The 11,666-nt window shown below is 66.7% G+C and overlaps 1 protein-coding gene across 1 annotated transcript; it reads left to right on the top strand.

Annotated features, from left to right (window-relative positions):
* The first annotated feature begins 898 nt into the window (after positions 1 to 898).
* Positions 899 to 6,035, top strand: RNF208 (ring finger protein 208). Its single transcript, XM_068164121.1, has 2 exons — positions 899 to 1,666; positions 3,141 to 6,035. Exon 2 carries the CDS (start codon positions 3,833 to 3,835, stop codon positions 4,628 to 4,630), a length of 798 nt encoding a protein of 265 aa, XP_068020222.1. The 5' UTR covers positions 899 to 1,666; positions 3,141 to 3,832; the 3' UTR covers positions 4,631 to 6,035.
* The last annotated feature ends 5,631 nt before the right edge of the window (positions 6,036 to 11,666 follow it).

Below are 11,666 nucleotides of genomic sequence, written 5' to 3'. Positions count from 1 at the left end.
CGTGTCCAGGTCAGGCCTGGCAGTGGGGCAGGGGTCCCTCGGGACACGCAGGAGTGGTGGCTCTGGCTCGGCAGTGGGAAGAAGTGGTGGGGAAGAAGCAGTGTTCGGGGGGTGGGGGAGGGGAAGGTGTTCTAACCTTTCCCCGGCTCTGAGCTGCGGGGGTTGCTGGCAGGGTCCCTGCTCCCCACTCCCCAAACCCGTAGCCCCCCGGAGCAGCGTCGCCCGCTCCCCAGCGCCCCGCGGAGCCATTTGCAGTGGCGGTGCTGAGTCACTGCGGGTCCCTCCGAGCACCGTGGGGACACGGCCGGGGGGTAGGGCCGGGGGGGGAGAAGGAGCAGGGCAGCGTCGGGGATGAGGGGAGGAGAGCGAGACCGGGGGACTGCGGGGGGGTGAGGGGTCAGGAGGAGGTGCGGGGATGGGGGGTGCTGGGCAGCAGGGGGTACAGGGCCAAGGGGTTGTGGAGAGACGGTGTTGCGCGGGACGGTGTGGAAGGGGAGGGTGCGGGATGGGGGCTGCGGGGCCTGGAGAGGGTGTAGGGCAGGGGGCTGCGCAGGGCAGGGGGCTGTGCAGGGCAGGGTGGATGCGGAGCGAGAGGGGGGGAGGGGGGAGAAGGGGAAGAATGCAATGGAGCGAGGGGAGCAGGGCCGAGGGGGTGAGGGGACTGGGGGGGGTGTCCGGGAATGGGGAGGTTGAGGGGATGCAGGACACAGGGAGTAAGAGGAGAGGCGGGGTGGGGGATGCAGGGTCGAGGGGGGTGGGGGGATGGGGGGGGGGGGGGGGCGCGGGGGGGCTTTATGGAGCGGAAGGGAGGTGAAGGGGAGTGTGCGGGGCGGAGTGCGGGGTGTGTGTGCGGGGCACTGCGGCCGGCGGGCCCCGGCGCTGCTGAGCGAGAGAAATGTGAGCCGGCTGCACCACTGCGGCGGCACTGCGGGCACCGGGCGGCAGCGGCGCGGGAGCGCGCAGGCAGCGCCCGCGCCCGCCGAGCCCCGCGGGACAGCGGGGCCGGAGCCTGCCCTGCCTGCCTCCTCTTGCCTGCCTCCCGCCTGCCCTTCCTGCCCTGCCTGCCTCCTGCCTGCCCTCCCTCCCCCGCCTGCCGCCTGCCTCCTTCCTGCCTGCACCTGCCGGAGGGTGAAAGGGGGGTGCTCAAGCTGCAGCCTCCCCCCCCGGGCAGCGCAGCCTGCGCTCTCGGCCGCGGAGTGTTGCATCAGCTCTGCGCGGAGCGGAGGCTCCGCGGCTGGGGGAGCCGGGAGAGGGAGAGCGGAGCCGCGGGGCCGGCGGAAGGTGCCTCCTCGGCGCTACCTGCCCGCCTCCCCCCCCGCCCCCGGGCAGCCGGTCCCCGCGGAGCATCCGGAGCCAGAGGAGCCGGCGGGAGCCCGGCGCCGCCAGCCCCAGCCCTGCCTTTTGTGGCCGGTCCCCTCCCCGCGCCGCCGGGGAAGCTGCGGGAGGAGGCGGCGGGGCCGTGGGAAGCGGGGCCGCGGAAGCGGAGAGACCCCCCCAGCATCCCCGGGGAGCCGGCGGCTCTCACGGGCAGCGCCTGCATCGCTCTGCCTTTCAGATCACCTTTAGCCGCTTGGGCCTCCCAGCCTTCGGCGGGCGCGGAGCAGGGCTCTGGAGGCTAAGCTGGACACACGACCGCAGCGGGAGGCACGGCGGGCCCACGATGCAGGTAAGGACCCGCAGCCGCCCTCCATTTGGCCAGGCTGCCCGGGAAGCATCGCCCCGCGGGCGTGAGGACGTGCGGGTGTGCGGTGTGCGGGCGTTGGGCGTGCGGTGCGGGGTGTAGGACATGCGGGCGCAGGGCGGGCGGCGTGCGGGTGTAGGGTGTGGGGTGCAGGGCATGCGGTGCAGGGCGTGCAGCGTGCGGTGTGTGTGCACATGTGTGTGCGCCGCTGGGCTGCGAGCGGGGCCAGGGGCTGCGGGGGGAGGGTGGTCTTGGGCTGGATGCTGTGCGTCGCTGCTGCGTGCCGGGCAGGGCCGGGTCGCCCCAGGGGTGCTGAGGGTGCGGGCTCCGGCGGGGTGCTGAGCCAGGGCTGTGCTGAAGGGGTGTGACGGAGCGAGCAAAGCACCGCGGTGGCTGTGCGCGGATCGCCGTGCCCGGATCGCTCTGGCAGGCAGCGCACTGCGGGTGAGTGGCTGCGTGAGATGTGCGGGCACAGAGCCCCCGGGGCCGCTGCTGTGTGCGGGAGCAGGGATTTACGCTGCTTGTGTGGTGGGGGTGCAGGACGTGGGGTGCAGGCTGTGGGCCCGTGATGGGGGATGCAGGACGCGAGGCCTTCCTCCCCAGGGCAGGCATCACGGGGTGCTTAGACGACCCTAGTGCCACCAGGGCATGGCCACCCCCACCCCCACCCCGGACGGACCCCCCCACTGGGGTCGGGCAGGGATCCAGCCCCCCCAGCTCTCAGCCATCCGGGGCTGAACCTCCCACGGCCTCTTGCCATCCCCACGGGCGGCTGCTGCAACCAGATGGCCCCCTCCGGCCCCCTCTGCCAGGCCTGGCAGGGCTCGGCGGGAGCAGGCAGCCGCTAACAGGATTTGCAGCGTGATGGAGGAGAGAGCCTTCGCCCTTCTCCAGGAGACAGGCTGGCGACGGGGACTGCTGAGGGAGAAAATGGCCACGGGCTGGCTGCCTGCCCCCCGGCTCCTGCCCCCAAACGTGGCCTGCCCTCTCCAGCAGCTCCGGGACAAGGGCAGGGAGCTGGGAAGGGGGAGAGGAAGCTGGAGGGAGGGATAATAGCAGGGACAGATCAGGAGCAAGCGATGGAGGTAAAAATAGATCCACTGAGCAGAGGAGGGGCTAAACGTGAGAGAAAACCCTGAGCAGAGGCAGGTCGGTGGGGAGCCTGCCTGGGAGGAGCCTTGAATCTCAGCAGGGTGCAGGGGGTCCTGCCCTCCTGAACCCCAGAGCAGAGGGGGGACCCGGGACCCCAGACTTGGGGCCACTGAGGAGGTGCCTGGGGGCAAATACCTTCCTGTTCCCACTTCCTGTGGCCCAAAGAGGGAGGGGGATGGACACGACCCGCAGGGCTGGAGTGCCAAATTGCTGGCATGCAGGCAGGCACTCATCCCAAGGGAGCTCTGCCAGCCGGTGGATCCCTGAAGAGCCTTGGATCCAACCGCCTCTCGCTTTTCATTTCCAGTGAGCACGAAACTGAGCTGGGGACAGAAGCGCTGGGGACGGAGGGGACAAGGTGCGTGGCAGCAGCCCAGGTGAGCTGCCCTGCGGCGCGGGATGTGCCCCAAGCCCCTGCCCCAGCGGAGCTGCCGCCGCTGAGGACAAGTGGGAGAGCCGGGAAGTCAGAGCAAAGGAATTTGCAAACACATTCTTCAGCGCCACGAGGATCCCACGGCGCGTAAACAGGAATAAAGGCCGGGTGGAGGTGGGGGCCAGGACAAAGCGGGGGCTGCCCCTGCTTCCTGCAAGACCTTCTCAGATTCACCTGCTCCGGGCAGTGCGCAGCACCACGACCCTCGGCTTGCCGTTCTTGACTGTGGCTGATCCAGCAGAGAAAGTGACAGCGACGGCAAAGAGGTCCTGCGAGTGAGGGCCGACGTCCCTGGGAGGCACTGTGGGGAGCCCACGCTCTGATCTCCTGCCCAAGAGCATCCTCCGAGGCAGGCAGGATGCTGCCGTGAGCCCTGCCTTGCCCTGCCTGCCCCGGCCTCACGCCCGGCACCCTCGGGGCTGGCCGGAGAAGAGGGGTGCGGGGCTGGCTGGCGCTGCCCCGTCGCCCCAGGATGCTCTCCCGCGCCAGCAGCTGCTCCCCATGCTCCTGCTCCACGGCCAGACCGAGACTGAAAGCTCAGCAGGCTGCCGGCATGTTTTAGCCTCATGCAGGCGTCCCTCAGAGACCCCAGAGCAGTGGACAGTAATGTGAAAACCATACTCATGTCGTGTCTGAAAGGGCAACAGGTCATCATTAAGATGGAGGCGATGAAGATCATCCACCCGGAGAAGTTCTCGGAGCTGCAGGCCTCCCAGCCGCGCTACGCCCCGGCCCCGCGCCGCGAGCCGCCCCTCGTGGCCAAGCGTGCCTGGCCCTCCGAGTCCGAGATCATCGTCAACCAGGCCTGCGGGGACATCCCCGCCCTGGACACCGCCCCCGGGCCCCTGCCGCTGCCCCGGACTCCCCCCCTGCCGCGGCGCGAGCGCGGCTACCAGAGCCAGCGGAAGGGCAGCTCGGAGGTCTGCTACCACCGGCAGCCGCCGTCGGACGAGGTGATCGTCAACCAGTACGTGCTGCACCCCTCCACGCCCTGCGAGCCCCTGGAGTGCCCCACCTGCGGCCACATGTACAACTTCACCAACAAGCGGCCACGCATCCTCTCCTGCCTGCACTCGGTGTGCGAGGAGTGCCTGCAGATCCTCTACGAGTCCTGCCCCAAGTACAAGTTCATCTCCTGCCCCACCTGCAAGCGGGAGACCGTCCTCTTCACCGACTACGGGCTGGCGGCGCTGGCCGTCAACACCAGCATCCTCAACCGGCTGCCAGCCGACGGCCTGGCCGCCAACCCCGTCCAGTGGAGCAGCGACACCGACCGCAGCTGCTACCAGACCTTCCGCCAGTACTGCGGGGCCGCCTGCACCTGCCACATCCGGAACCCCCTCTCCTCCTGCACCATCATGTGAGCCCCGCGCCCTGACCGCGTCCCCCGGCAGCGGGGCGGCCGCCAGAGGACAGCGCAGCCTCGCGGACCGGCCCCTGTCCCTTCTCTGCCGGTGGCACGGCCTGAGGATGCTGCGACGCTCGCCCCGGCCGAGGACGTGGGACTGGCATCCTCGCTGGCACCGGTGGGCGGCGGTGCCCGGGAAGAGTGACAGTGGGACGGGAGCACATCACCCAGCGGCTCCAGGGGCTCCGGCTCTCCGCAGGACTGCAGCGGTGCCCCTGCCGTGCACTGAGCGTCTTCGCCACACTCCCTTCCTGAGCACCTTCTCCTTCCTCTCTCCCTGCGGCTCCCGGGACCGGACCCTGGCTGCCAAACGGAATGACATCCTCCCCATCACCCCGTGGCCACCGGCGGTGGCACAAGGAGCCCTGGAGGTGCACGGTGCCACACCGAGCCACTCACCCAGCACGGGAAAGCAAGGACAGGTCCTCAGCTGTGTCCCTCCCCCTTCTCTGTAAGTTATTTGCCAAAGCTTTCATCTCAGTGGCCAAGCTGCCACGCTCCCGAGTGGCCGCGGCCACTCCCCGCCGCCGCTGCGGCCCGCGCGTGGCCCGTGGGCCCCTGAGGAAAGCTCCACTCTGTCCTCGTTTTGGAGGATCCTTGTTCTGTCCCCATCTGTCCCTGGCTGCCCTGTCCCAGGCCACTACGCGTTCACAAAGGCATTGAGCTGTGCCCCTTCTCTGCGGCTCTGCCCGGGGCCTTGCACCCATGCCCTGTGGGATGGCCCGGGGGGGCAGCGTGGGGGCCGGTGCCCCAAATTGCCAGCGAGGGGAATTGGCTGGGGGGAAGGGGCAGAGGTCTGGCTCCTGCCCATGGTCCCTTCCCCGGCACAGCACCTCTGTTCTCACCCCTGTGCCAAGGGGCTGGCAGGGCAGCAGCGCCCTGGGCACAGCCTTGCTTTCTCCAGGGCACCTGGAGGGGTAGGTTTGCTGCCAAAAAAAAAAAAGCAAAAAAGAATAACCTAACAAAAAACCTTAAAGCAAAAGCCATAAATTGCAGGGGCTGCTGGGGGCTGAGCCCCACAACCCGCCCGGCTGTGGCACCAGGGGCGCGGTGCCACCGGCTCCCAGGGCACCAGAGCCGGGTGAGGAAGAGGAGCTCCACAGAGCCGCCAACCCTGCAGGGAAGAGCAGCCCCCAGCACCCATCAAGGGGAAGGGTCCATCCCCTCCTGCCCGCCCCCCGGCAGCCTGCGATGCCGCCGGCGCAGCCCCAGGCGCCCCCCACCCCGCCAGCGAGAACGGGGCCTGAAACCGCCTCTGTGTTGCTCTGCCAATGCCTCCTGCTGCTGGTCGTGACGGTGATGATGTTTTATACCCGGCCTTGTTCTGACCCCATCAGTCTCCCCAATAAAGGTTATATTGGAACGAAGGCCGAGCCAGCGTCGGGGGCGCGGCGCTGGGGCAGGAGTGGGGCCTGGCCCTGCTCCATCTGCAGGGCAAGCTGCCTGGGAGACACCCAGAGGAAGAGCTGGACGCTTCCTGCACCCTGGCTCTCGGCTCTGGCACGGTTGTGTCCCCTCCTTGCCCAGTCCATGCTCCCAGAGCACATGGCTGACACTGGGGATCACTGCCCACCTTGGCAGAGGGTCCAGCGGCAGACTGAGGGCTCTTCAATACCCACTGGGTATCCTGTTCCTCCTCAGGAGATGTGATGTCCTGGGGAGAGGGGGAATTTGCCAGCCTGGCTGTGGGGCACCGCTGGTGAAGGGAGCCAGGCAGGGCCATGGGCATCACTGGGCTCCCTCAGCCCCACTCTGGTGAGGCAGCAGTGCCCAGGGGCAATGCCACACATCTCTCTCTGCACCATCCCCAGGGGCACACAGGAACTGGCTCGGGCCTGGCACACAGCTGGCAGCAGCAGCAGCGAATGGCTTCAGCAGAGAGCAGCCAATGCCTGCAGCCAGTGGTCCCTGGAGTCCCTGGGATGGCAACAGCCCAGCTGGGAGAGGCAGGAACTTCACAGACTCATAGAATCCCAGACTGGTTTGGGTTGGGAGGGACCTGTGAAGGTCATCTGGTCCAACTCTGCAGCCAGAGCAGGCTGCTCAGAGCCACAACCAACCTGACCTGCACTGGTGCCAGGGATGGGGCAGCTCCACCTCTCTGGGCAGCCTGGCACAGGGACTCAGCACCCTCAGTGTCAAACATTTCTCCTTTCTCTCCACTCTCAATCTCCCTGTTTTAGCTTCCAACCATCCCCCTTGGCCTGTCCCAACAGGCCCTGCTCAAAACTCTGTCCCCAGCTTTCTGCTCAGCCCCTGAAGCACTGCAAGGCCACCAGAAGGTCTCCCTGGAGCCTTCTCCTCTCTCCAGGCTGCACAACCCCAACTCTCTCAGCCTGGCCTCCCAGCAGAGGGCTTCCAGCCCTGCCAGCACTGCTGTGGCCTCCTCTGGCCCTGCTCTAACAGATCCCTGGCTGTGCTGAGGTCTCAGCAGAGCAGAGGGACAGAATCCCCTCTGTCAATCTTCTGGCCTCAATCTGCAGTAGAAGCAGGCAGGGGGATGGTCCTGGGGCATGCAGGAGCAATTGCAGCATAAGCTGTGCACACAGGCTGGCATTTGCACACGTGTGTGCACGCTGGGGAGTGCCAGTGTGTGCCCACTGGGGCTCTGTGAGCAGGCACAGCCCCACCAGCAGTGCTGGCCCCCAGGTTCCTCTCTGCCCTCTCTTTGGCCATCTCTGCCCTCCCTGTGGGTCACTGTGGAGCAGCTGCTCTGACACATTGCTGGCCCATGGCTGAGCCCCAGCACAGCCCCATCCCTGGGGCATGCAGGATGGTTTTGGACCTCTTCTTGGCTGCCAGTTCTCCCCCCAGGGGGGCTCTGTGCCCATAATACAAACCTGCACCCCAGCCCATGGAGGCTGAACTGCAAGCATCAAGAATGCAGCTGGTGCCATCCCTGCTCCCAGCCATGCCACAGCCACGCCCTGGCTCTGTGCCCTGTACCCACATGCCCACCATCCCTCACGGGTGTGGAGGGCACATGAACCCTGGCAGCAGTGTCAGGGGTGGTCCTGCTGCATCTCCCCATGGAGCCCAGTGGTGTGGCTGCTTGGGGAAGCTGGGGCAGCCCCAGATCCAGGAGGAGAGTCTCCACCACCCCAAAGGCTCATCCTGAATCCAGGAGGAGTCTCCATCTGCAAGGCCCCAAAGCCGCCGAAACAATGGGCAAGCCAGGGCAGAGGCAGTGACAATTCTGCCCTCAAATTTGCCCTTTCTATTACATAAGGAGGAAGGGCACAGTGTGCCCTCCCCCCTCAGGGTACCTCTGGGGTATGGAGTAAATTTAACTCTGCTAATTGGATTCTGAGGTGCAATTAAGGCAGAAATGGGCTCATTTCTGCAGCCCTATTAACCTCCAACGAGGGCTTCCTGGGAGAGGGGCCAGGGTGTGCTGCAGGGGGACAGGCACAGCAGGACAGGGACAGCTCTCCTGTGGTGGCTGCAGGCCTTTCAAAGTCACTCTGGCATCCCAAGCCCTGGAACGCTCCCATGGCCACCGAGGCCACGCTGAGCTTCGTGCCTGCACGCTGGCCAGGACCCACCAGCTGCCTGGCCTGGAGGCTGCTGTGGGAGCAGGTCTGGACATGTGGGAGCAAAGCTCCTCTCAGCTGCACCTGGGTGCAAATGTCTGTTTCATGCTGGGGTCAGTCTCTGGGCTCTCCCAGTGTCCAGGCTGGCAGAGGGACCTTGGGTCTTAAATGGCTCCTGGGTATGACCTCCCCCCAGCTCTCTTCATCGAAGCCCCTCCTCATGGGAAGGGCTGGCAGTGGGCAGCTCTCTGCAGGCTTGGGGTCAGCCTTTGGGTTCAGGGGATGATGGCTCCCAGCCCTTCCCCCCAAAACTGCCTCCTGCAGCCCAGCTGCACTGCCATGGGTCACACTGTGCTGCTGCCAGCTGGGCAGCACCAGGGCCAGTGCCCACACGCGTGGCCCCGCTGGTCCCCATCCTGCCTCTCCACCCTGCTGCGAGGCTGCACAACAGCTCCTCGCTGGCACAGAGGAGGGGGAGGATCTGGACCCAGTCCAGGAACGGAAGGCTGTGCTGGGCTACCTGGCAGCACCATGCCAGGCTGGGAATGAGGTGGCTGAGCATCAGGGCTGCGTCCTGCTAGGGGGGGACCCAGTCTCAGAACCTCGCCCCAGGGCGGTCACACTCCCGAAACGGCCAGTGAAGCAGAGAGAGAGATGCCTGCCACAGCTCCTGCCAGCACCCATCTTTCACAAGGAGGAGCAATCCCACGAGGAGAGGATAATGAGCTGTGGCACAGAGCCCGGGAGGCTGTGACAGGTCCCCAGGGCAGCGCTGGGCCTGCGGATGGGGAGGGAGCGCTGAGCTTCCGTGGGGTTGAAGCCAGGCGAGGGCTGCCCGCGGGCACAGGGACCTGCTGCTGCCTCCCAGCTCCACCTCCGAGGCTGGGTTCTGGAGCAGGAGTTGCTCTCAGTGCCTCACCAGTTCTGTGCCACCCCCTGGCTGCTGTCCCCCAGCCTGGCTCTCACAGGGGCAGGATGGGGGCAGCGCTGTCCCCAGCGTGGGGGCTGAGTGGGGCAGGGGAGGTGCTGCTGCTGCTTGTGGTGCAAAAGGGGTGGGGATGCCTCTGACCAGAGCTGGATGGAACCCTGAGCCCCTGACCCCTGACTCCCAGCTCTTGCCTTCTGAACTGGGTGAGACTGGGCACACTTGGTGCCTACCTGAGGCTGGCTGTGCTGCTGCTGGCCCCACTGCCACCTGGGCATGGCTGGCACTCAGGTGAGGGGCATGGCTGGCACTCAGGTGAGGCACATTCTGAGCTTCAGTGGGAGGCCATCCCCACAGCAGGACTCTGCAGGGATGGGGACAAGCATGTCACCAGTCTGGGGACAACACATGCCCCTGCCACTGCTGGGAGAGGTGATGAAGCATGTGTGTTGAAACAGGGGGTCAGGGGTTTTGGGGAGGGGGCAGGGAGGGCTGCAGTGGGGGTGGGGTGAAGATGGGGGTGGCATGAAGGGGCTGTGCTGGAGACCATTGTGGAGTGGAGAGCAGCTGGGGGGCTACAATGGGGGTAGCAAAGGAGAGCTGGGGGGCTGGTGAGGAGGAGAAGGGCTGCACATGGGTGATGAGACTGGGGGGCATGGGGGGAGGTGGGGGGGCTGTAGGAGGGTGCTGGGGGCTGCAGTGGTGTGTGGGGTCACATGGTTGGGCTGGGGGTATGCTGCTCACAGGGGGTGCAAAGGGACTGCAAGGGACCAGGGGGGTTGTGTGCAGGGATTTGGGGGGTGCTGTGCCTGGGGATGGTTTCTGGGAGCTCTCTCCCGTGGCTCTCACCCACTCACCCACCCACCATGCTGCTGCCCATCCTCACCATGCTAAATATAACCCACTCCCTGGGAGTGTGCACTGCTGCCAGGCTCCTGTGGCCCACCCTGCCTGCAGCCAGGACACCACCGGGCTCTGTGCAGCTCACGGGCTCTGTCCCACGCCACAGACCCCCAGGGACCCCATCCCAGGCAGGATCTAGGTGCCCTTCCCTGGCTTTCAGCCCCCAGAGGGGCTGGCAGCCCAGCAAGGGGAGCATGGCTGTGCTGCAGGGAGTGCCATGCTCTGGTGTGTCCCTGTGGGGACAGCTCTGGCCTGGTTTGCCCACAAGCCAGTTATACCCCTCCCACTCCTCCCCCCCATAATGTAGAACAAGGACACGTGCCAGGCCTCCCATGCGGTGCCAGGGCCCCCGGGGGTCTGTGTCCCCTGCTCCCTGCAGGCTCCGGATAGCCCCAAGCGCCCCCAGCAAGAGCCAGGCTGCTGCTCCTCCTGCTGGAGCTGCTCCGCTCGGTATCAACAGCGCCTGGCTCAGCAGTGCCTCTGCCTCCCAGCCTGGCCCGAGCCCACCGCTGCCCCCTGCACCTCAGCGCTTTGCAGGAGCAGCAGCGCTGATGCTGAGGGTAGCCCCAGCAAAGCCCACGGCCCACAGCTCTGCCCCACGGGCGCCAGGGCAGGAGCCCCCCCACAGGGCTGTGCGGGCAGGGGGCACCTGCTCGCTCCCCCCCAGCCCTGCCCCTTTGCAGGAGCAGCAGGAAGGAGGTGGGTGCACAGTGGTACCCCACGGTCCCCCCCAGCCACAGCTCCTCTGTGTGTGGTGCCCCTGGCAGGTTTCTGGGGGAGAAGAGCCAAGCCAGGACACGCAGCTGGTTGCACAACCCTGGCACGGCCAGGCAGGAAGGCCGGGCACAGGAGCCCCTCTGCAGGGGTGGGGCTGGAGCAGCAAGACTGCCATGGGAAGCAGTGTGGCATGGGGGCTGTGTGGAGGCTTGGCAGAGCACCAAGAAGAGGCTGGTGGTGCTAAAAAAAGGAATGGCACAGCCCAGGCTGCAAGGTGGGGCTGGCACCACAGGAGACAGCCCCCTCCAAGGGCATTTCAGGAGGGTCTGACACCTCCCTGCCACCCCACTCCAGCCCAAAGCCTGAAGCCATCCCCACCTTGTTCCCTTTGGGGTACAGGCATCCCCTGTGAGCAGCTGCCAGCCCCCTGCTCTGCAGGGGAGGGAGGAAGGGTGCAGAGGAGCTGTGCCACGGCCTGACTGGGACACAGCCCCTGCACAAGGTCGGCTGCCAAGCAAGCAGCAGGGCCCACATCCTGCCCACCAGCAAGATATTCCTGCTCACTGCTGAGATCTTCCTGCCCACCACAGCTAGCCCAGCTCCCCAGCAGCTGTGGGTACATTCCATGTGGGCATAGTCCCAGTGCCACGCTCCCTGGGGGCTCCTCCCCTGGTGGTGGCCAGCTGCAGCTGGCAGCCAGGGCAGCCCTGTTTGCTCTCCTATCTCTGTGCAGGGCCGGGCGTGAGCACAGGCTGGCACCGCTCGGCTGAGACTGGGAGGTGTGGTGGTGGTGGGGCCAGGCACGCTCTCACAGGGTGGCTGGGGACCGCTGGCTCTCACTGTCCCCTCCTTGTGTCACCACTGGCCTCAAGGGGACATGCTCAGCCCAGACCAAGAACTCAGCTGGACAGAGC

The sequence above is a fragment of the Melanerpes formicivorus genome, unplaced genomic scaffold (genome assembly GCF_026170545.1).
Source record: "Melanerpes formicivorus ecotype bairdi unplaced genomic scaffold, bMelFor1.0.p_v2 SCAF_77, whole genome shotgun sequence".
NCBI classification, from domain to species: Eukaryota; Metazoa; Chordata; class Aves; order Piciformes; family Picidae; genus Melanerpes; species Melanerpes formicivorus.
Note: the sequence above shows the minus strand (reverse complement) of the source record. Positions and strands in the feature narration are given on the sequence as shown.

Bases quoted from the DNA above. Each gene is read 5' to 3' on its own strand.
- RNF208 (XM_068164121.1), top strand. From the start codon at position 3,833: ATGCAGGCGTCCCTCAGAGACCCCAGAGCAGTGGACAGTAATGTGAAA.